Source organism: Mastomys coucha, unplaced genomic scaffold (assembly GCF_008632895.1).
Source record: "Mastomys coucha isolate ucsf_1 unplaced genomic scaffold, UCSF_Mcou_1 pScaffold20, whole genome shotgun sequence".
NCBI classification, from domain to species: domain Eukaryota; kingdom Metazoa; phylum Chordata; class Mammalia; order Rodentia; family Muridae; genus Mastomys; species Mastomys coucha.
In genome coordinates this window covers 114,169,213-114,190,753 of record NW_022196903.1, presented here as the reverse complement: position 1 = coordinate 114,190,753, position 21,541 = coordinate 114,169,213, and the positions used below count along the sequence as shown (strand labels likewise).

Below are 21,541 nucleotides of genomic sequence, written 5' to 3'. Positions count from 1 at the left end.
GATGAGGAAACTGAGCACAAGGTGTAATTAACTTGATTGTTAGACTGATAATGAAGCAGTCTTGTGCTTGGTCCCAGGATTAGAATCTGGGAACATCAGTACCTCGTGTTCTTGTACATACCAGGAACACAGAAGTGCTAGAATAACCCCCTTTTCTAGCAAGGCTTGTGGTTTGGGGTCCACTCAGTGTGTGAGTGGGAGAATAGCAGAGAAAATGTGGAGTAGAAGGAGAGAAGGGCTAGCCTCAGCCTGCTGTGTTGAGCAGGCCTTCCCTCCCTGGGGCTGCTCAGATCTTGATGGGTGTCTCATCTACAAATGGTTTGGGAGGCACAGATATAACAGCAGAGCACACCGCTTGACAGCTACCACATTTTAGGCTCTTGAGTTTCGTGAGGGTGGGCACCAGCTAAGGAAGGGAAGACCTTAAGTTTAAGAGAAAATGTTTCTGATTCCTGGTGTTCTGACCACCCTGACACTCCAACTCCAAACGTGTGGTCCTTTTGTCGTCTGACCTAGTAATGGATATGGGTCACACATGAAAAGTATACTTGCAAGAGAGCCTCATGATGTGCGGGCAGTGTTGTTGATGGAAGAACGTAGATTCTGTACTTTAAAAGAGACTTCCTTACTTTACTCAGTAGAGTGTTGCATGCCAAGATAACCAGACTATTTTTTAAAATCATAATCATGCAGACCAAGAGTCCCTCAGTCGCCTAGCAGCAGCCAGTGATGGGGAGGAAGCAGCAACTGAGGTGCCCTCGACATTATTAAGATGGTGCACTCCAGTTTGTGGCATCCCTATGGCCTTCCTGGGTACACTGCTAATTTATTTCCTTTGGGGTTCCTCCACTCAGCCTCTCCATCATGTGGTATTTAACTCATAATTGCCCAACTCTTTTGGTAATCATGTATCTCTAAAACAGCTGAGTTTCCCATGGACCCAGAAGACCCACTTCTCTTAATGCCCCCGCATTAAAACACAGTTTTTCCATCGGATGTAGGGTCTGGGGATGTACGGTTGGTGAGTGTTCGCCTAACATACAGAAAGGCCTGGGATCCATCCCCAGCACCAATAAAAACCATGATGGTACATACCTGTCACAATCCTAGCACTTGAGAGGTGGAGACAGCAGGACCAGAAATTCAAGGTCATCCTCAGCTACATAGAGAGTTTATGGCTATAGCCTGGGGTTCCGTGAGCCCCTGGTGTTTTGTTTGGTCTTAGGCCATACATGGTGATAAACACCTTTAACCCCAGCAGTAGGGAGGCAGGCTGATTTATGCTTGACTTCAAGGCCAGCTTGGTCTACACAGCACATCCCAGAATAGCCAGGGCTGCAGAGTAAGACCTTATCAAAAAAAGATGTGGTATGGTGGCTCATGCCTGTGACCCAACCATGCAGGAGGCTGAAGCCGGGAGACTGAAATGGGGAAAGCAAGAGTTTGAGGTCACCCTGGGCTATGTATATATAACACGATTTTATCTTACAAAGTCAAAGTAAACAGCTGGGCAGTGACAAAGCCTGCCTTTAATCCCAGCACTCGGGAGGCATAGGCAGGCAGGTCGCCGAGTTCCAGGTCAGCCAGGACTACTCAGAGAAACCCTGGAGAGAGGGAGAGGGACAGGGACAGGGACAGGGACAGGGACAGGGAGAGGACAGAGACAGAGAGGCAGAGACAGATTGAGATTTTGAGATTTCTGGGAATGAAGGTCCATGACAGATGCTTCCCTTAAGGCCCTGGATCCCACCCCAGCATAATATTCCCGCTCCCCACCCTCCCCCGCCTCCCCACCCGGACCACCCCACAAAGCATCTTTTCCTATACTGGGTCACTGGAAGAGTTGCCAGTCTTGAGCACTTAGTCTTAACATCACTGAGACCAAGAACCCTCAGTGTCATACACTGATCCAAAATCTAGAACCTTCTAAACATAACATCACACGTGGAAAATCTCATACCAAGAAACTGTTATACACAAAGTTATTTAAGCCCTCACACAAAGTATCCTGAAGCAATGTATATGAGGTAAATATGAATCTTATGTGAATTTTACCATCTCCAAGGTATTTCATTATATGTAGACAGAAAACCCTAAATCTGGGATATTTCTGGTCTTAATGTTTCATATAAGGGACATTCAGACTGTTGAACTGGAGGCTTCTGAGATGACGATTCAGTGGCTGTTGTAGGTGGCATTCTTGTCGTGGTACCTGACATGGTACCTTAGCCCTTCTCCTGCCTCACAGAAAACACATCTTGCTGTGTGATATAGAGAAATTCTTTGAGCAGACCTGTCGGAGGGGAGCTGTGCAAAGACAGAAGTTCCTTTGCTGGGCCAGCGCCTGGGAAACTCCCGTTCCCACACGGCTTCAGTACCTTCAGTCTTGGTGTCCTCTTAGAATCAAAAAGTAGCTGTGAAGGGTAAAAAATCCGTGAGCTAATCAAGTAGCCCCACCACAAGCGGCTGATGTGCTCAGAGGAAAAACAAGACTGCTCACACTGCCTCTGCAGGCCACATAAATACGGGGAGGAAGATTGGACAAGTGCATGGAAAAGCAGTCCTGAGGTAGGGAGTGACCATCTTTTATTTCAGGATATCGGGCCACGACGCTTTGCAGTGAGGTGCCATTTGTTCTGGTAACAGCTAAGCAGTACTCCTTCATAGGCAACTTTAGTGCAAAACCAGAAAGAGGATGAGCTGATGTCCAAGTTGATTCTTTACTGTATTGTGCCAGCCCAGCTCGGTCACTGAAGCCAGCCTGCAGCTTGTTGCTGGTAGGTTTTGATTTTTATTTGAGTAGGGAATCTCTGTTGTTTGGATTTTGTTTGTTGCTCTGTGAGACACCCCCGCCCCACTTTTACCTTGACTGTCTCCAATGCCTGAACTCAAAGAAATCTTCCTGCCCAGCCTCCGGACAGCTGGGATCAGAAGCCCGTGGTGCCACACACGGCTCTGTCTGCAGGTTTATATTCCAAAGGAGACAGCGCCTGCCTTCTAAGTAAGACCAGACCATGGGCCTCTTGCCAGTGACCTCACTTCAGATGGTTTGATCTCAAAATCCCAGGGTATGAGGAAGCAGGAGAGAATGCAGCGCATTTCCTGCATTCCTGGGAGAGATCTGAAATGGAATCCCTTCCTACCAGAGCAGGGAAGAAGAAACTGGGGTGGAGGTCCCATGGTGGCCTTGCAGTGACAGAGGCTCTGGGTGACGACCCGTTCCCAGTCCCTCCAGGTGACTCTGACCAGTCTCAGTATGGATGTGGAGTCTAGAAGATACTGCTAGCCAGATGGCTTTCTCTGTAGGAGTTCTCGTCCTTAACATCTCCCCAGAGACATTTGTAGGTCAACCGTGTGGCTACGTGGGGGGGGGGGGGGGGGGGGGGGGAGCCCTGAAGCTGCTAGCTCAAGGTCTGAAAGAAAAGCCATAGCCCAAATCTCCAGCAGCTTTCGATAAAAGAAGCAGAGGGTGCTGAAGGTGGGTCTCAGAGAAAGAGGAATACTTACAGTGACCAGACCCGAGTTCAGACTTTAGCACCAAAAAAAAGGGGGAAAGAGAAACCACGTTAGGGGAGATCTCTGAATGGCAGAGTAGCAGGCCAGTGTGTCTTCATGGATCAGACGTTGCAGGCCAGTGTATCTCGGATGGCCCAATCATTTCAAGGCACAGAGTCACTTCTTAACAAGGCTTTAGCTGGCATCCAGAGTCACCAGTCCCTCCTACCAGCTGTGTGATACCATATTCCATCAGAAAGCAGGCTCCCCTGGTGGATGGGGTTGGTGGTTGGATGATGGGGAGCCATGTTACTTTAGGTCCGGTGGGAGGACACAAAGGAAGAGATCTTGGGTCCCTGAGCCTTATCCCCTACCTTCATCAAATTCAAGTTTTACTCAGGCTTCCCTAGCAGAAAAAGTTGACCTCATCCATAAATAGAACCGCCATTGTGGGAGGTAAGGGAGACTGAGTCACCAGTACCCACAAGGCCAGAGGGGTTAGCCAAGTATCCCACAGCCAGGGATCACTGGGGTTTAGACCATATTATCTCATTGGAAAAAAATAACTAGAAGGGCCCAGCAGGTCCCAACACAGAGAATAGGCATTTGAGGAGGTAGAGACTGCTCCCTGTCAACATGTATAAAAAGATCATATTGTACCCCATAAATATGTGCAGTTGTTAATGGTGTATTGCTAGTTTTATTGGAAGAAAAAGGGAATTGGGGAACTGAGCCAGAAATGAGTTCAGGACAGGGGAAGAGAAAGTCTCAAGATGGCCTGTGTGGTACACAGTTGCCCAAACCCCCACCCAGCACTGGAGTTTTGGAACACTGCTGGCAGGGGCATGGAGCGCAGGTGCCTCTGAAGCCCTGGGAACATCACTGGGAAGCTGTCTGCATCCCTTGTGCTCCGTGTGAATCAGACAGCTACAAATAAAGGATTCTGGCAGCGCTCGCACATCAGCTGAGAGCAGGTTGTCCTGTTAGCAAGCTCTGCTTTGGGGATGATGTATGGAGCTCCCGTGGGCAGTGGCTGTTCCAAAACAGAGCCTCAGGTCAGGCCCAGGACCTTTTTCCTATTTAGGATGCAGCCAGATCCTGGGAGCTCTTCCCTTTTGGTATGCATGAGGCTGTAATTGGCCTCCCTGTGACCTGAGATCAGCCTGTACCGACTTAGAGACAAATCAGCCTTGGAACTGATTCCAGGTCTCTTTTTCCACTTTTAGCTGGGAAGTCCCTCCGCAGCTGCCACTCTGATGGAACATATGATGTGGAGGGAGGTGGCCATCCCTCCTGATGAGGCTGGCTATGTGTCACCTACTCAACTTCTGCCAGCCTTGTTTGTTTACTTGTTTAGAAATATAGCTGGGCAGTGGTAGCGCACGCCTTTAATCCCAGTACTTGGGAAGCAGAGGCAGGCAGATTTCTGAATTTGAGGCCAGCCTGGTCTACAGAATGAGTTCCAGGATAGCCAGGTCTAAACAGAAACCCTGTCTCGAAAAACAAAAAACAAAACAAAACAAACAAAAAATACAGTCTCTGTGTGTTACACAAGCACTCCTGGCCCGAGCGATCCTCCTGCCTCAGCTTCCTAAGTGGCTCGAAAGCTTCAAAGCATTTTAAATACCGTGTTGAGACTGCAGTGGCTGCTCATTTTCATTCCTTGTCTCTTGCGGTTCCTTCTCCCAGACGCTTATACTTGTCAGAGGGAGGAGGTGTCCCGGTCCAATGATATCGAGGTCACCACAAAAGCCTGTACCACGCTGCTTCTTCCTTCCCTGCCTTTCTTCACCTGTCTGCCTGACAGCTCCTTGGTCAGGACAGAGAGTCAAGGATGTCAATCTTGATTCATTGGCATCATGCTTGCCACAGTGCTTTAACGTGGTGGGCTGGAAATGTGTGACACACTGGACGACGTCATCTTCCCTTCGGAAAAACTGAGCCTCTGTGGGACCCCAGTCCTTGGGATTCTCTGCCTAAGTAGTCCCTTGTCACTGAAAGCTGGAGTGAGCCAGAGCTCTATGTGAGTGACTGCTGGGTGGGCCAGAGGGCAGAGGTGCGGCTAATTACCTCCTCTTACTGTTTATGGGTGGGTAGCTGGTTGGTTGGTTGGTTGATTTTGTGGCAGGCTAGCCTGCATTCCTTATACAGCCAAGAATGACCTTGAATTTCTGATCTGCTACCATACCTGGTGTTTGTGCTTCTGGGGGTTGAACCCTGGGGGCCTCACGAATGCCATGCAAGCACTCTTCCAGCTGAGCTTCGTTCCCAGCCTTCTACCTTAACCCTCTACCCACTTCTGTTGAGACAGGGTTTCACTTTGTAGCCCTGGCTGGCCTGGAATTCACAAAGCTCTGCCTGCCTCTGCCTCCTAAATCCATCCGCTGTGGCACCCTGCTTCACGTTCACTTTTGTTAGATAGTTTTGGTTTTGAGACAGGGTCTCGCTGTGCAGTCCAAGCTCATCTCAGTGCTCCTGCCTCAGCCTTCCCGAGTGCTGCGATTATAGTTGCAAGCCACAAAGTCAGGCCTTCTGCCTTATTTCCAACAAGGTACTTAAAGTTATCAGAACATCCTTCCATAGCCCCAGACGTGCGAAAGGGTCTGAATAGTTCTGACCGGTTCTATCTTTTTGTTATTTGTAGCATCTCCCCTCCCTAGAGCCTCAGGCTCTGGGCTTGAACGGCCAAGTTCTGATGCTTGATGGCCTATGAATCTGCAAAGCTTGTACTCTGTACAAAGATAACACCAGCAGAGGGCAGAATGCCTGCCACTCTAGACTGCAGCCTTTTCTCATAGGATGAACCACAGCAGGGCTGTACGGTGAGGCCTGGGAAGGAGCAATGACTAGGACTCTACAGGTGCCCTCTCTTTGCGTCACAAGTCCAGGGACAACGTGGTGGCCTCTTGAATTATTGCTATCCTCTCGAAGTTTAATCCCCCCTACCCACAGGCTGTGTGACCTCAGACACCTAAGTATGCACTTCAGCCAACGCTGGTTTAACTGCGTAGTCCTCCAGAAGAACTTCTCTGAGTACCCAGGACAGGCACTGCTTGGTACGCTCATGGCCCCACGCGCATGCGTCTGTCCTAGTTCTCAGTAACTTATGCCTGGCATGCTGTCTACAAGCCTATGTAAGAATGGAAATAGTTTGTGCCTGCCATCTTCCACCAAGGTCCTAAGTTCAGAGTTCCCAGCACAGAGTAAGCATGAGCCTGACTTTGCTTCTCCTGTGTGTTCCTGCAGGGATGTCTATTCACGCCGCCTTGTGGGGTTAGAACGGACACTTGTTTGTCTTGAAGTGATGGTTCTGTCGCTGACTTTCTCTTTTCTTCTAGAAGAAAAACCATCGTTGCTCTATATTAATGGAGTTCCTAGGAAGCTTACGCTTGCTTTGTGTCTGTTCCTCTTCCTATTTTTTTCATGTACGAGCAGTCAGGCACACGCTGAGAAAGAATCTCACTGTGGGTGGTCAGGGAGTCCACTTGCTCGTCTTTGTTACGTGGAGCTCGTGGGTGTCAATGAAGAAGAAGGAAAGGACGGATGAGCCAGCCTCTGGGGCCTGTGCCCTCCTGAGGCCTGGGCAGACAGCTTAGCTTTGGAGTTGGCCGCCTGCCCCTCTCTTGTACTCTGTGCACCTAGCTCCCAGACACCCTCATCTAGCCAGGTGTGTGGCTTATACTTTTAAGGCTGTGATCTTAGTGCTGGAGAATGGAGCAGGGTATTTAAAACGATGCTCTTGAGGGTGAGAGGACTAGGAGAGGTGAACCCAAGAACGTGTCAGATCCCATCAGCACACGCTTGCTTGGATTTGTGAGCTAACTTAGCATCAGATCTTGGTTTTCAGTAAAGAGTCTCTTGTCACTTTGAAAGCTGCTGCTGTAGAAGAGCTGGAGATGGCAGCAGATGTGCTAAGACTGTACCCTGCACCTGACAGTATTCGTAGAAAAACTCTCTCGTGCTCTGACAAAGGAGTTGAAAACACGGGCTGAGGCTATTGCTCATTGCTTACCCAGCATGCGTGAGGCCCTGTGTTCAATCCCCAGGACCAAATGAACCAAGTATGGTGCCACATGCCTCTAATCCCAGCACTTGGGAGGCAGGAGGATGAGCCTTGGCTATAGTGAATTGGCTAGCCTGGGCTGACCCTGTCCCAACAACAGAAACCTGCACACAACACAAATGCCAACCGTCAAAGCATTCCCTATCTCAGAGTTGCTAAACTGGTTCAGGTCTGCCCGAGAAGACCCGTGTCGTCTCAGATTGGGTTGGTATGGCACTGCATTCAAAACTCCAGTGTTGTCTCCAGTGCTTAGAATGTGACAGAAGTTAGAGGACCGCCCTAGTCAGGACCTGGGGTCATTCCTGACCCTCTCTCACCTGGGCTCCGCCTTTTCTTTTTAAAAACAAAACAAAAACCAACTCCCTTTATTATTGCTGTGTGTTTGTACTATGTGTGTGGGGGGTGGCGTGTCATGTCACAAAGCACATGTGGAGGTCAAAGGGCAATGTCATGGAATTGCCTTTCTCCTTCCACCTTTCTGAGAGTTCTGGGGTTGAACTCGGGTCATCAGGATGGTGTGAAAAGTACTCCCTGCTTTGCTAGCCTGTTCCTACCTTTTCTTTGTCACCATGCACAGGTGTGTGTGTGTGTGTGCATTTAACCTACGGCTGTCACCTGTTCCCTTATGTCTGCATCGGGTGACTGCATTTATGGTCCAGAGCAAGTAGACATCAACTCCTGTGTGTGAATGCGCACCACAGGGATGCACAGATCTTACTGGGCATCTGCTTTGTGGCTTCACCCGTATTTGCTGAATGCTGCCCTGTGGGAGATGGGGGGTAGCAAATAAACTGGGGTTCTACAGTTGGTACCCTTACATCCACACCAGCCCTGAGAGGTGGGTGTCATCCTGGCCACAGAGCAGGGTATGGCTTTGAGAGGATTAGAGTGTTTCTAAACTCCTTCTGTCATGTTCACTGCACTAGAGATGGTGGGACCTGGGAAAATGGAGCCTAAAAATGAGGCAGGCTAAAGTCTCATACAATAGCCAGGTTTAGTCAGCCTCAGACGGTTTATACTCCGAGGGTTAGGAAAAATCACTTGGGTAAAGTTCCCATGAGTTCAAGCTGTGTACAATCACAAGGACAAGTTGCACGTGGCCAAACATGTTTTTTCCATAGCAGCATATAAACAAATAACAATAGCCAGTTGTAATGAATAATCTGAAGTAAGCTCACTCCTATCCGCTACAACTCGGAGGCGCATGGTCTAAGAACAGTTCCTTGTTTTGAAGAAACTAAGGTCACAAGATTCTAGTTTTGTTTTCTTGGAGCTTTCTCACAAGCATTCAGAATTCTGCACACGAGACTCCATCCTCAGACCACATCAGCACTTCGAGTCACTGATAGAGTCAGGATCTGACTGGGTTTGTCTGAGCATACCGTGTGGTGTCGTGATGCAACAGGCACACAACAGAATACACGAGGGACCTCTGACCAGAACTGGGACAGTGGCAAGTGTCAGGAATGGAGACAGGACACCTGCTTCAGACTGAAGGAGACTTGAGTCAGGGATGCTTTGTATCTGGTTTAAGTTTTAGAAGCACCGTGAGGCTATAGTGTTTCCCAGAAATATTTAAAAGCAAGCTGTGAGGTAGAAGTGGTAGAATTTCTTAAAAGTATCTTCTGGTGGCCCCCATCATTCTAACCGACAAGCAAAGATCATTGTCAGATGCTCAAAATTGTGTGGTTTCACCTTGTACATGACTGCTTACTGGGAAAGAATAGTTGCGTGTGGGCATGCTAAATGGGCAACAACCTGCCCGGCTCTGCCAAGCCTGGCCCCACTCTCCCCTGCCCAGCCACGCAGAGGGCTCAGGTCTCAGCCCTGCCACTGTGGTATGCTTATCCTACGAGATATTTGTCAAATGCATGGCAACAGGACACAGGCAGAACCCTCAGCCGAGTCCTACCAGACCTCAGTCCATCTTTGTGGGGGCCACTTGAAGTACGACACCCTCTCCGTGACTCTCTTAGTCCCTGGAGATGAGAGACCTACCTGAAGGCCCTGGCCAGACCCTTCACCCCCACCCAGTCACTGTAAGATGGCATCTTCCCGGCTTGACATGGCTGGAAGCAGATGAGGATGTGTGTGTTGCGCACACCCAGCACACCCACTGCTTCGTTTCCTGTCCTCAGGCCAGTCCACAACCCTTTCAGCTTGCCTTCCCCCAGGGTCTGATCTCCAGGAGAACTATGCATCTTTCCCTGAGAAATGAGTTTTGGCATCCTTTGCTGGACTTCATTCAGCTCTCCCCTTCATCCTCAGTTGCCTGTTTGCTTTTCCCGCAGGTACGAGCATGAACGGCCTGGAGGAGCCCAGCATCGCCAAGAGGCTGAGGGGCACCCCAGAGAGGATCGAGCTGGAGAACTGCCGCCGATCTGTGAGGCAGGTAGAGGAGCTGGAGGAAGTGCCCGAGGAGACGCAGGCCGAGCATAACCTGAGCAGCGTGTTAGACAAAGGCACCGAAGAGGACGTGGCCAGCAGGTCAGCTGATGCCCGTGGTTTGCCTGGCTACAGGGTTCCTGGGGCAGTGGCTTTACTAGGTCCCCAGATTCATCACCAAAGGAACTTGATAAGCAAGGGAATTTGAAGCAGTTTGATTGGGTTGGGATCTTAGTTCTTCTCTTACCAGCTGTGAAACCTTAGACACGTCCCTCGGTTTCCGAATCTGTAAGGTAATACCACTAGTGGCTTCCTCAGAGTCAGTGTGAAGGTTAAGAACAGGTAGGAACACGGTGTTGAAGATGGCCCTTAACACATCTAAGCATTTGGCATTTCCACTGGGTGCTGCTGATCACGTAAGTTTTCATGGGAGTCCCAGGAATAGATGTGGGTCCTGTGTTTTGTCCCCTTGTAGTGGGGAGAAACTGACGGTAGCCATCAGCGAGACGGGAGCCTCCGACTCCATCTTCAGAGATCCGGGCCCTGGGTTCTTCCTGTTTCCCCTGCTGCCCTTTGTCCCTTTGTCCCTACCATCAAGGTCAGCCATCCTTACTATGTGACTCTGTATATCTAGAACAGTGTAGGTAGCCATCCTATGGAGCAGGGCTGGAGAGAATCACAGTCTATAAGCCGTCTGAGCACAGCTCATTCCCCTAGCTATTTGTGAGTCATTGAAAAGGTAACAGAGAAGGTAAGTGACACTGTGATTCCCCCAGTTGTTGCCTACAAGTCTGCAGGAGAGGAAAGACCTTCACAGGAAGGAAACAGCGTGCCTCCATGGAGCGGGGACTTCCACAAAGGGTACCAGGCTTGAAGTAGAGACGACTCACCACTGGTGACTCTGAGGCCTTGACAAAGCCACCTAGTGGTGGGCAATGAGAGGAACAAAATCTTTGCAAGCCAGGGGCCACACACCAGAGGTGTCTGGCTTCCCGGTCAGTGTCAAATGTGTCTAGCTTATGAGTGATGCGACCAAGCATGCACCCTCTCACCCCAGCAGTTGTACCTGTATGTGATGCCCTCTCATGGTCCAGAGTTTCCCATGTCAGTAGAGAAAGGTGTGGAAGAAACGGGGATGACAAGGATGGGCAGAGTCAGTCTAAGCCAGACTCTCTCACAGGGCTCCCATGTCAGAGCTGAGGCTCCAGACCAAGAGCTTTTACTCAGAGGTGATGGGCGGATGTACCTTTAAAGGGGAGGATGTTTGCCAGAGCCTCTGTCTGAGCAGAGCTGCTTCCAGCCGCATCTCAGCAGAAGGATCTGGGGCAGGTGCTGTGGTAAGGGCTGACCTCCTCCCCCCAACCCCGTTGCTATAGTTGCAGGGTTTTCATTGACCTGAGGCCTCAGTCACTCCTGTCTTATTGCTAGTCCTGCAGTTCTGCCAAGCACATTGATAAAACCTTGACCAGAGCAGGTGGCTTAACCTTAGGCTGAGTGATGTCGAGATACGCAATCAGCATTTATCTAACATAAAAATGCCCACTTAGGACTGGAGAGATGGATGGCTCAGTGGCTAAGAGCACTGACCACTCTTCCAGAGCTCCTGAGTTCAATTCCCAGCAACCACATGGTGGCTCACAACCATCTGTAGTAAGAGCTGATGCCCTCTTCTGGTATGTGTCTGAAGACAGCAACAGTATACTCACATACATGCAATAAATAAATCTTTTTTTAAAATGCCCACTTAAATTCTGTTAAAGAAAGAAAAAAACATAAGAGTGTAGGGATGGTGTGCCTCAGCGGGAGCACATTACCATGTGTGTTCAAACCATGGTTTCTGTCCTTGAAAGGTCTTTTATAAAAATTGAAAAACCAACAAAATCCAGGCAGTGGTGATGCACACTTTTAATCCCAGCACTTAGGAGACAGAGGCAGATAGATCTCTGAGTTCAAGGCCAGCCTGGTCTACAGAGTGAGTTCCAGGACAGCCAGGGCTACACAGAGAAACCCTGTGTCAGGTGAAAAAAGCCACACACTAAAAGGGAAAACAGTAATATCCCATATCCCGTATCAGATGCTTCATAAAGTGAGGGGCATCGGAACGGGAGTGGTGGGGTTTGCCTCACTGCCCTGGGGAAGCTGTAAGATGCCTGAAACAGATGTAATACATCATCTTCCCTAGAGCGTCCAGTTCAGTCAGGTGCACTTGCAGCCTTCAGCCTGCTCAGTGAGAGGTTAGCCCTGAAGAGGAGAATGGGCATCCTTTTAAGAATCACCTTGTCCAAGCTGGGCGTGGCAGCACATGCTTGTAATCCCCTGTGTGTATGGGCAGAGGCAGAGAGATCGAGTTCAAGGCCAACCTGAGTTATATGAGACCTTGGCTTTAAAAAAGAAAGTAAGGAAGAATGAATGAATGAATGAATGAATACATGCACGAGTGAATCTCCCAGTCCAGCCCAGGAGCTTGTTCTCCCACAGTTCAGAGAGCTTGGATCAGCCATCTCTGTTGAGCAGTGTGGTATATTTTAGAACATGGCTGTGGAATCAGACCTGGACTGGAAGCTTAGCTCTGCCACTGACTGACTGTAGACAAATCCCTTATCCTGTGTGCCTCAGTTTCTTTATCTGAAAAGGCCATGATGTGTCCTGAGCTTGTTATGAATATTACACAAATGAATGCCTGGTACTCGGTGGTCACCAAACTAGTGTCAGCAGTAACTGTCACTACTCACACACCCATTGCAGTACAGTACTCATCCCTAGCGGAATAGGCCAGGGATGCAGGTGTTGCTCTCCATCACCAGGTGGAGTAAGAGCCAGAAGCTGCCTGGGTCAGACTTACCCTGCTTGGGCTGATCATCAGCCTCTCTGTATTATAGCTACCTGCATAGCAGATGGCTAGATGGAGAGCCAGTTCTGCTGTTCTGGGGACAACCTGAGAGCCTTCCTTTAACGGTAATGCCGGTGTCAACAGTAAGCTGTGGACACTGTTTCCCAGGGTGTCTCCGGTCTTCAGGGTCAGCAGATGTCCTGGGAGATGTTTATAATCACCTCCACAGTTTGGTTCACACAGTGCATGCACGCCCTAAGCTGTGTCACAGAACCTTGACAGCAAGGTCTCATTACCCATCTAACTTCTCCTTTTTGACTCCTGGGAAAGAAGTCTCCAGGTGGCACATTTTGTGTGTGTGTGTGTCTGTCTGTCTGTCTGTCTGCGCGTGTGTGTTGGGGTGGAGGTGGGGAGGAGATAGGTTGTCCAAAGGTAAAGGCCAGGGAGAACTAACCCTGTGTTTAGGAAGGTAGCCTGTGCACAGCGCAGATGCTGTGTTCCCTATTGCCTGCTCTCTGTTTGCTGGAAAGAACACTCAGAGGCTGGAGAGAAGAAGGCTCAGTGTTTAAGACCACTTGTTACTCTTGCAGAGGACCCAGGTTCGATTCTCAGCACCCTCGTGGTAGTTCACAGCCATCTGTAACTCCAGTTCCAAGGGATCTTATATTATCTTCTGATGTCTGAAGGCACTAGGCATGCATGTGATATACAAAATAATCATACACATAAAAACTTAATAAATCAGGGCAGGGGAGATGGCTCAGTGGTGAAGAGCTCTGTCTGTTCTTGCAGAGGACCTGGGTTCTACTCCCAGCACTGACATGGTGGCTCACAACCCTATGTAACTCCTGTCCCAGGAGATCTGATGTCCTCACCTAGCTTCTTTGGTCATGTCAGACACATAGTTGAGTAAAACATTGGTAATGAAATAAATTTTTTTTAAAAAAAGAAAAGATAAATCTGAAAACAAAACAAACAAACAAACGAAAAAGCCAGTCAGTGAGCTCCTAGAACAAACATGTAACTTTTGCAGATAGGACAGTTAAGGTTTCAGAGACCTCCCCAGAGTTGATGGCACCAAGAGAGTAAGGAAAGAAAAAGCACATGAGTAAAAGAATCCCTGTGTGCCCCTTTCTTCTGGCTTTAGCCCCTCTTCCAACAGAGCCAGTGAGGGGCGCAGGACCTGGATGATACATATGTGGGATTTCCACAGAATGAATGTAGAGAACACTGTGTGCCTTCTTAGGCCCCTGCTTGGCCGCAAGTATTGTCAGGGTCAGTGGGACCCAGGAGTGTGGCAGAGCAGACTGAGTAGGAGGAGCTTAACCTAAGAGTCAAAGCCATTCTCTGTTTCCTGTTTCCCTCCAAACGTGGGGGCAGGAGCTGAGGATGTGGCTCAGTTAGTGTAGTCCTGAAGTTCAAAGTCATCCTTGGCTACATAAGCAAATGTGAGGCCAGCCTGGACTACATAAGGCTCAGAAGGTGTGAGAAACAGGACAGGGAGGAAAAGAAGGCAGGAGAGAAGAGCCATGGGGGAATTGACATAGAGCTCTTTTAAGAGCTGTCTTCTCAGAGCTGAGCGTCTAAACCAAATTCCTGCACATCCCACCCCGACAGCTGCTGGTTCTGAGTCAGTGCTGAGTTTGCAGGGAAGCACTGAAGAGCCTGGGCACAGGGCTGAAAATCCTGACTCCTGTGAGCCTTAGACATGCTCAGCCATAAGAGTAGCTGTATAGCAGAGTGGCCATGCAGTCAAGGAAGTGAGATCAGAAGAAGTGCCCTGAAATATGAAAGGTGCCTCCATGGGATATACCTGTGCTTCAGGCATTGAAGCCACAGCTCATGCATGCTGGGCAAGCACTCCGAACTGAATTAGACTCCTAGTCTTTTTTTTTTTTTTTTTTTTTTTTTTTTAGTTTCCTGTTTTGAGATGGGGGTCTCACTCAGTTGCCCAGACTGGCCTTAAACTCACTATGCAACTTAGGCAGGCCTGAACCTCATGCTCTCCTACCTAGGCCTCCCTGGTTCCCATCCCTCCTAGAAGACTTTGCTAGAAAGGAGGAAGGTGGATGGTTTTGTTGGATTGTTGCTACTGTGGATCCTCCTCACTTAGAAAGTAACCGCGCTATAGTCCACAGCAGCCCACTGGTTCCTCCCCTCCAGCCTCAACCGGCCAGGGCTCAGGCACCTGGGTAAACAGAGAGATCTAAAGTGAGCTTTGAGGTGAATGTAGCTCAGTGGTACTATGCTTGGTGGGCACGCATGAGGTCCTGGATTTACACCTTGAATCTTGTGTGATGTAAGAGCCCAGCAACCCTTAAATTAGCCCTAAGTTCCCGTGGTAGAGGTGGCCTGAAGGAAGCTTCTGTTAGCTTCTGCGGGTCTGTCCCTGTCCTTCCTGCAGTTGGGGAGGCTGCTGTGCAGAAACAAACAGAAAAGCCACTAGAGGAAAGGGGGTGGGGGTGGGGGGTTGCTGACCTTTCTGCTCTCACAACCTCTGAGCTGTCATAAAACTAGCTGGCGTGGCACTAACAGCCATCATGGGACTTCATTGTCTTCATCACAGAGGGATGTATTCATCACCCGAATCATGCTGGGTACAGCCATCCTAATAACATGGCATGGGCGAGGTCAGGCTGCACTCGGGCCCCTCTCTCGGGTTGTCAGGCACAGTTCCTCCCAGCCTGTCTAGACAAGCCGCTGGGCACACTGAGGTGGAGGGACAGAAAGCTTAAGATGAGTACAGAGGTCTCCATGGCCTCCCTTCAGAGGAGAGGCTAAGCAGCACTGACAGCACATTTCATTAACAAGAGAAGCTAATGAAAACCCATAAGCCAATGGCAGAAACATTCAAGCACCATGCTTTCTGTTGTTTCTTCACATTTTCCTTCTTTCTTTGTGTGTTTTGAGGCATGGTCTCACTCTATAGCCCTGGCTGGCCTGGAACAGGCTGGCCTTGAACATGCAGTGTCCCTTGTCTCTGCCTGCCAAGTTCTGGCATTACAGGCATGCACCACCATGCCCAGCCAGATTCTTAGGTTTACAGTTTAAGCCACTTCCTCCCAGGTCTCTGCCACGGACACCCCAATACACACCTTACAATATGCATGGTCTTTCCTGGGTCACCTTTGTCATTCCCAGTAGGTAGAAGACTGGTCTACCCTGGCTGAGAGTGTGTACCCAAGCTGAGTTGTAGCAGGTCTCAGAATGGTCTTTGACAGTATATGGCCAGCCATAGTGAGAGTCTGTCTCAGGGGAAAAAAAGAACTCATAAATGAATGAGACTGTGAGTGTGAGTAATCAGTGCAAGAAAGTAAGAGTCAGTCCAAGATCCCTAGCCTTCACTACATACCCGAGAGACAGGCATAGCATGGCCTACCCATTGAACACCACAGCCTCGTGCAGCTCAGCTGCTTAAGAGGTGCTCAGAACTTGCTGGAAGCTGTCATGGTCATGGCTAGGCCCTGTCACAGCTCGGGGAAAGATCACTAATGATTTGACTTGCTAGAACGGAGGCAGAGTGGGGTGGGTGTGCACAGACTGTAGTAGAGGCATCAGTGTGTCCCCGTGAGAGTTAATCAGCCAATAAGACAGAATGCATTCGTCATTTCTGACCCAGCTCACAAGTACAGGAGTTTGCCAGAAGTGCCATGAGACTCAGCCACTTGAGAGGAACCCAGAACTTGCTGGAAGCTGACACTCTCGGGCCAGGGTCTGTACAGTGTGGGGAAGGATGTAGAGGTTTAGGATGCCACCATGGAGAGACTCTCATGAGGAGTCCAGGAAGCTAGGAGACTCAGAGAGTCCACTGTCATGCTCCGTTGGTGTCAGCACTCCTGTCCTGATTTCCATGTGTGATGTCAGATTCACTGGAGATTTGGGGTTTTTTATTGGGACTCCATTATATGCACAGTAATTTTTTAAAGATTTATTTATTTATTATTATATGTAAGCACAGACACTCCAGAAGAGGGCGTCAGATCTCATTATGAATGGTTGTGAGCCACCATGTGGTTGCTGGGATTTGAACTCAGGACCTTCAGAAGAGCAGTCATTGCTCTTAACCTCTGAGCCATCTCTCCAGCCCATGTGCAGTAATTTTTGATAGTCCATGTGATTGATCTAGTCTTCAGGTCAACCTGAAGCCCCCTTTTTCCCCTGGAGGTGGAAAAGTCTTTGGTCTTCCTAGTGTGACCAGTCCCTATATTCAGACTTAGTATGGCCAGACTTGGTCATAGATCCCTCCGTCAGGCAGAGCTCCGGAAGCGAGCACCGTCACCAGCCTTCCAGCATTGCTTTGACTCAGCCCCATATAGAAAGGGGTTCATGAGGAGCTAACCCCACCGTCACAGGAAACTCAGTCTCGCCAGCCACCTGACTACTCATCCCTATAGAGCCTTAGGCCCAGAGTTTAGGCCTGTGCTTTGTCATAAAGGTGGATTTTTCTCCAGCTTGGTCCAGTGCATACTTAGAGAACAGAGTCTCACAACTCTGAAACAAATTGGAAACCTCTTTAGCAAGGCCACATACGACTGGATCCTGCATGTCATTGCACCTCCTTGCCTGAGTCAGAACAGAGGAGCAGTTATTGAATGTAGTACTTGCTTCTGTCCCAAGCTGGCCTTGTGCGGTGTAGGGAACAGATGAGAAAACTGAAGAGGTGGGGCCTTTTCCAGGGCTCCTGCTATCCCTGTGCTGGGCATGGGCCTTGACTGCACTTCGCCTGTGTGGCATGTTCCATAGAGAGGTTCCACCTGAACATAAAGAATTGGATCCTCAGTCAGTTTCTCTCTCTCTCTCTCTCTCTCTCTCTCTCTCTCTCTCTCTCTCTCTCTCTCTCTCTCACACACACACACACACACACACACAGATACCTCTGCCTGCTGGGTCAGCCTCTTGGGGCTTCCTGCCCATCTCTGCCCTCCGTGGTTGTTACTGGAAGTTTTTAGCCAGTTTGCATAAAGTCCAGTTGAGTTCTTCTAACCAAAGAGTGGCAAGCCAGGACCTTCTCTACATTTTGGGTGCCATGAGTAGCCTCTGTGCCCCATGGGCCAGGTTGCTCCCCGGGTAGATCTGCATGGGTATTGTACACGTGTGTCTGTCATCCTGCTCCATTGGTGCGCTCCTTCTTGCCCCTTCCCTGACTAGGGAAGGGTGGCCTGACCTTCCTCTCCCTTGCCTTGTGGGGAACCACTACCTGCGACCGTGGCTCTGAACCATCCCTCTCCACCTGCCGTCATTCCTTCACTCATGCTGGGCGCTTCCTTTCTCTCAGCAGTTCTGAGTCAGAGATGGAGGAGGAGGAAGAGGAAGATGATGAAGATGATCAGCTCCCCACCTCTGACCTGGGCGGGGTTCCCTGGAAGGAGGCAGTCAGGATCCACGCCCTTCTGAAGGGAAGGAGTGAAGAGGAGCTAGAAGCCTCCAAGAACTTTGAGCCCGAGGAAGAGGAGGAGGAAGAGGACTATGAAGAGGATGAAGAATACGATGAGGAGGAAGAGGAGGAGTCCAGTGAAGGTCAGAACCATCTCCCCTAGTCCTGACCCATCCCACCTCCACCCCTTCAGCTCTTGCCAGTGTGAAAGTAAGGTCTCGCAGACGGAAGAGTCCATATGCTGCCCTCAAGACCTGAGGTTTTCTGGCCCTCATTCACTCTGACCTTAGGTAGAACAGAGGCAAGATACAGTGTCTGGCAAGCTGGGGGGAAAAAATGTCCCTTGTATACATTGGGTCTTTTTTAAATTTTTAATATTTTTTTTAACTTAGTCATTTTACATCCTGCTCACCACCCTCCTCCTGGTCACCGCCTTCCACAACACCACACACACACACACACACACACACACACACAGAGAGGTATTTTTAATCTGGAAGTGGAAGGCGGGGCTAATCTGAGAACTATGTCCAAATTAGTTTCCTTTTACTTTTTTATTTTGTCTTTTTCCCTGTCATCTTCATACAGAACTTTGTTATAGTAAGACAGAGGAAGCTGGCTCCTTCCAGGAGTCTCCCCTGGTACAGGGGTGGCAGGAGGCTGTGATCTTAGGTGCCCACTAGACCAGTACCAGCCACAGTAGTCAGTAACCTTTGGGGCCTGAAGAATGCTCATTTGAGTTTCGAGCCACTCTGGCTACTTCTAAAACTCCTCTGGCCTTGGGCCTGAGATTTCTCTGTCCAGCGCCTGTCTCGCTGTGACCTGAAGACATGAGGAACTTGGCTGTGTAAGAAGAGCACTCTTTGCCTGGCTGCAGAGGGCTGGTGGGTGATAAGGAGGGAGCCGGGGCTGGTGGAGATCCGGCTCCCCGAAGAAAGCCTTGCCCACTTCCCAGGGGACGTGGAGCCAAAGGGAGTGCATGCCCTTGTTCTTGCAGCCCCACATCAGAGTTACGGCACGGGCACAGAGAATTAGTTCGCTGTGGCAACACTCTGTGCACAGGCTGCCGTGGACAGCCCCAGTATGTTCAGGATCACCCTTTGTGGTGTCGGCAGCTTCCCTAGAGAGCATCTTTTGTCACCCTCCTGCTCTGACTCCTCCAGAGGCCAAAGTGAAATCTAGGCAGACTCACTGAGTGTCATGAGACAGGAAGAGGAAATGTGGTAGAAAGGCTGGCATGGAGCAGAGCATAGTTTGTCTGTTGTGTCCCCTGCAGTACCATGCTGGCCCAGAGTTCCCATCCCCTTCAGAGCTCCCGCAGGAAACGTGGTTTGCCTACTCCGTGTGATGGTGACTACTTAGCAGCTTTTAGCCCTAACACAACTCCAGGAGAGGTTTTTGCTCACCTTCCCTTCATGAGGACTTCACTTGCCAAGCTGGGAATTTGACCGCACACTCAGCCAAGCCCTGGATGTTCCTTTCTCCCCAGCCTGCAGTGCATCTTTGGGCTGCAGACCTGCATGCCTGTGTGGACGAATAGCAGGACACACTTGCATGCAGCCGGGATAACTTTGCTCTCTCTTCTCTTTCCTCCCTCCATTCCCTTCTCTACCTGTCCCCCCCTGTGGGATTCTTGGTGCTGTCTGTGGGTGTCTGGCTCCCCCTGCTGTAGAAGGGGAGTACTGCCCCTGGGACAGAGAACTCCTGCAAGGCCAGTGGCTCCAGCATCTCTCAAAGGAAGAAGAAATGGGTACATGTGAAGGTACCCGCCTTGCCTCCTGCCCATCTCCACCCCGGCTCCCAAGCAGCCTTCTAAAATATGCCTCCAAGAGCAGGCCCCACATGGAAGGTCTTTTTCATAAAGCTGTTCCCAGAGGCTCTGGGCATACCTGGGCACCTGTCCCCTGACCCGGCCTCCCCAGACAAAGCACAGGCTAGTATGTGAGTTAGATTCCCAGAGGACAGAGAACAGTGTTTATGGAATGTGAACCCACTCGTGTCCCTGTGGGTTTCACTCCCTTTACCCAGCTAAACCTCACTGCCTAGCCACAGCTGTTCAGGGTCTCCCTACTGCTGATCCCCCCCATTCACACCACACACAGCACGCATACAACATATACCACACATCCACAATCACACATGCCACACATCCACATACCCCACACATAACATGTATGCATAGCATACACACATATACACACCACATACATATATACCACACACATACATACACCACACATGCATATCACACATACACATACCACACACATAACACGTATGCATAGCATACACACCACACACATATATACCACACACACACATACACCACACATGCATATCACACATACACATACCACACACATAACACGTATGCATAGCATACACACACATACACACCACACACATATATACCACACACACACATACACCACACATACACACCTCACACCAGACACACACCACACATATACAGATACACCACACATACATACGCCACACACACAAAGAGAGAGACACACGTACTCCACACGTCTCCAAGTGTTGGCAAAAGGCAGAGCTGTGCTCAGAGAAAAGGCTCAACTCTTCCCTGTGTGGCTTAGAAGCCAAAGAGAGGAGCAGCCTTTTTCTCCATGCCTCACTCTCCCAGGTCCTGATGCATCTAAGCTGTTAGTGCATTTGCCATGATTCAGCCCCTGCCAGCACCATCTAGGCCGACTCTCTATGGGGATGGACTGTGAATCCTTATAGATCAGTAAGAGAGTCTGTTGGGGCCCACTCTCCACATTGCGGCACAATTTAACCTCCACATCAGAGAACTCGCTCAGCTTTTGTGCCACGCCACACCAGGCCGCGTCTTCATTGGGTTCAGTTACAGAGCTGCCCAGGCCGCGTCTTCATTGGGTTCAGTTACAGAGCTGCCCTGGTAGCGACAGGTAGAATCTAGTTAAGGGTGTCAAGAAGACAGACTTACACTCCCAGATGGAAGCTGGCTTCAGGCGGAAGCCAGAGAGTCCTTCAGATCGGTGGCACCTGCTCTTACTGCCTGAATAGCTAGCTGCCCTCCCTTCCTTCCCCAGTGCCCACCCCCACGCTCCTTAGTTACTGGCTGTCCCGCTATCTTAACCCTACTGTGTGGCATGACCCAAACACTAATGAAAGGGTCCTTCAGGGCAGGGGCTGCATGTGGATTCCACCTGCTCTGGCAGCAAGAGTGAATGCAGGGGCCTATGCGGGGATTTTTAGATAGCTGAGAGGCAGTCAGAAGGGCTTCAGACGCAGTCTGTAAGGAAGGAAGGGCATTGACCCACAGTAGGGCAGAGGCTTTGGTCTCACTCTTGCCTGGATGCTGGAGTTCCAGACTTCACAGCACAGGTCTCTGCTTCATCTTCCAGCT

General features: G+C 49.9%; 1 protein-coding gene across 23 annotated transcripts in view; it reads left to right on the top strand.

Moving 5' to 3' along the window:
* Positions 1-21,541, top strand: part of Mical3 (microtubule associated monooxygenase, calponin and LIM domain containing 3) — a 201,824-nt gene that overhangs the window by 142,611 nt on the left and 37,672 nt on the right. For 22 of the 23 annotated variants that reach the window (XM_031383246.1, XM_031383254.1, XM_031383248.1 and 19 more), the window contains 2 exons: positions 9,850-10,045; positions 18,049-18,290. In XM_031383246.1, coding sequence (XP_031239106.1) covers positions 9,850-10,045; positions 18,049-18,290 — 438 coding nt within the window. The remainder of the gene's footprint in view (positions 1-9,849; positions 10,046-18,048; positions 18,291-21,541) is intronic. The other variant, XM_031383259.1, reaches the window with a different exon arrangement.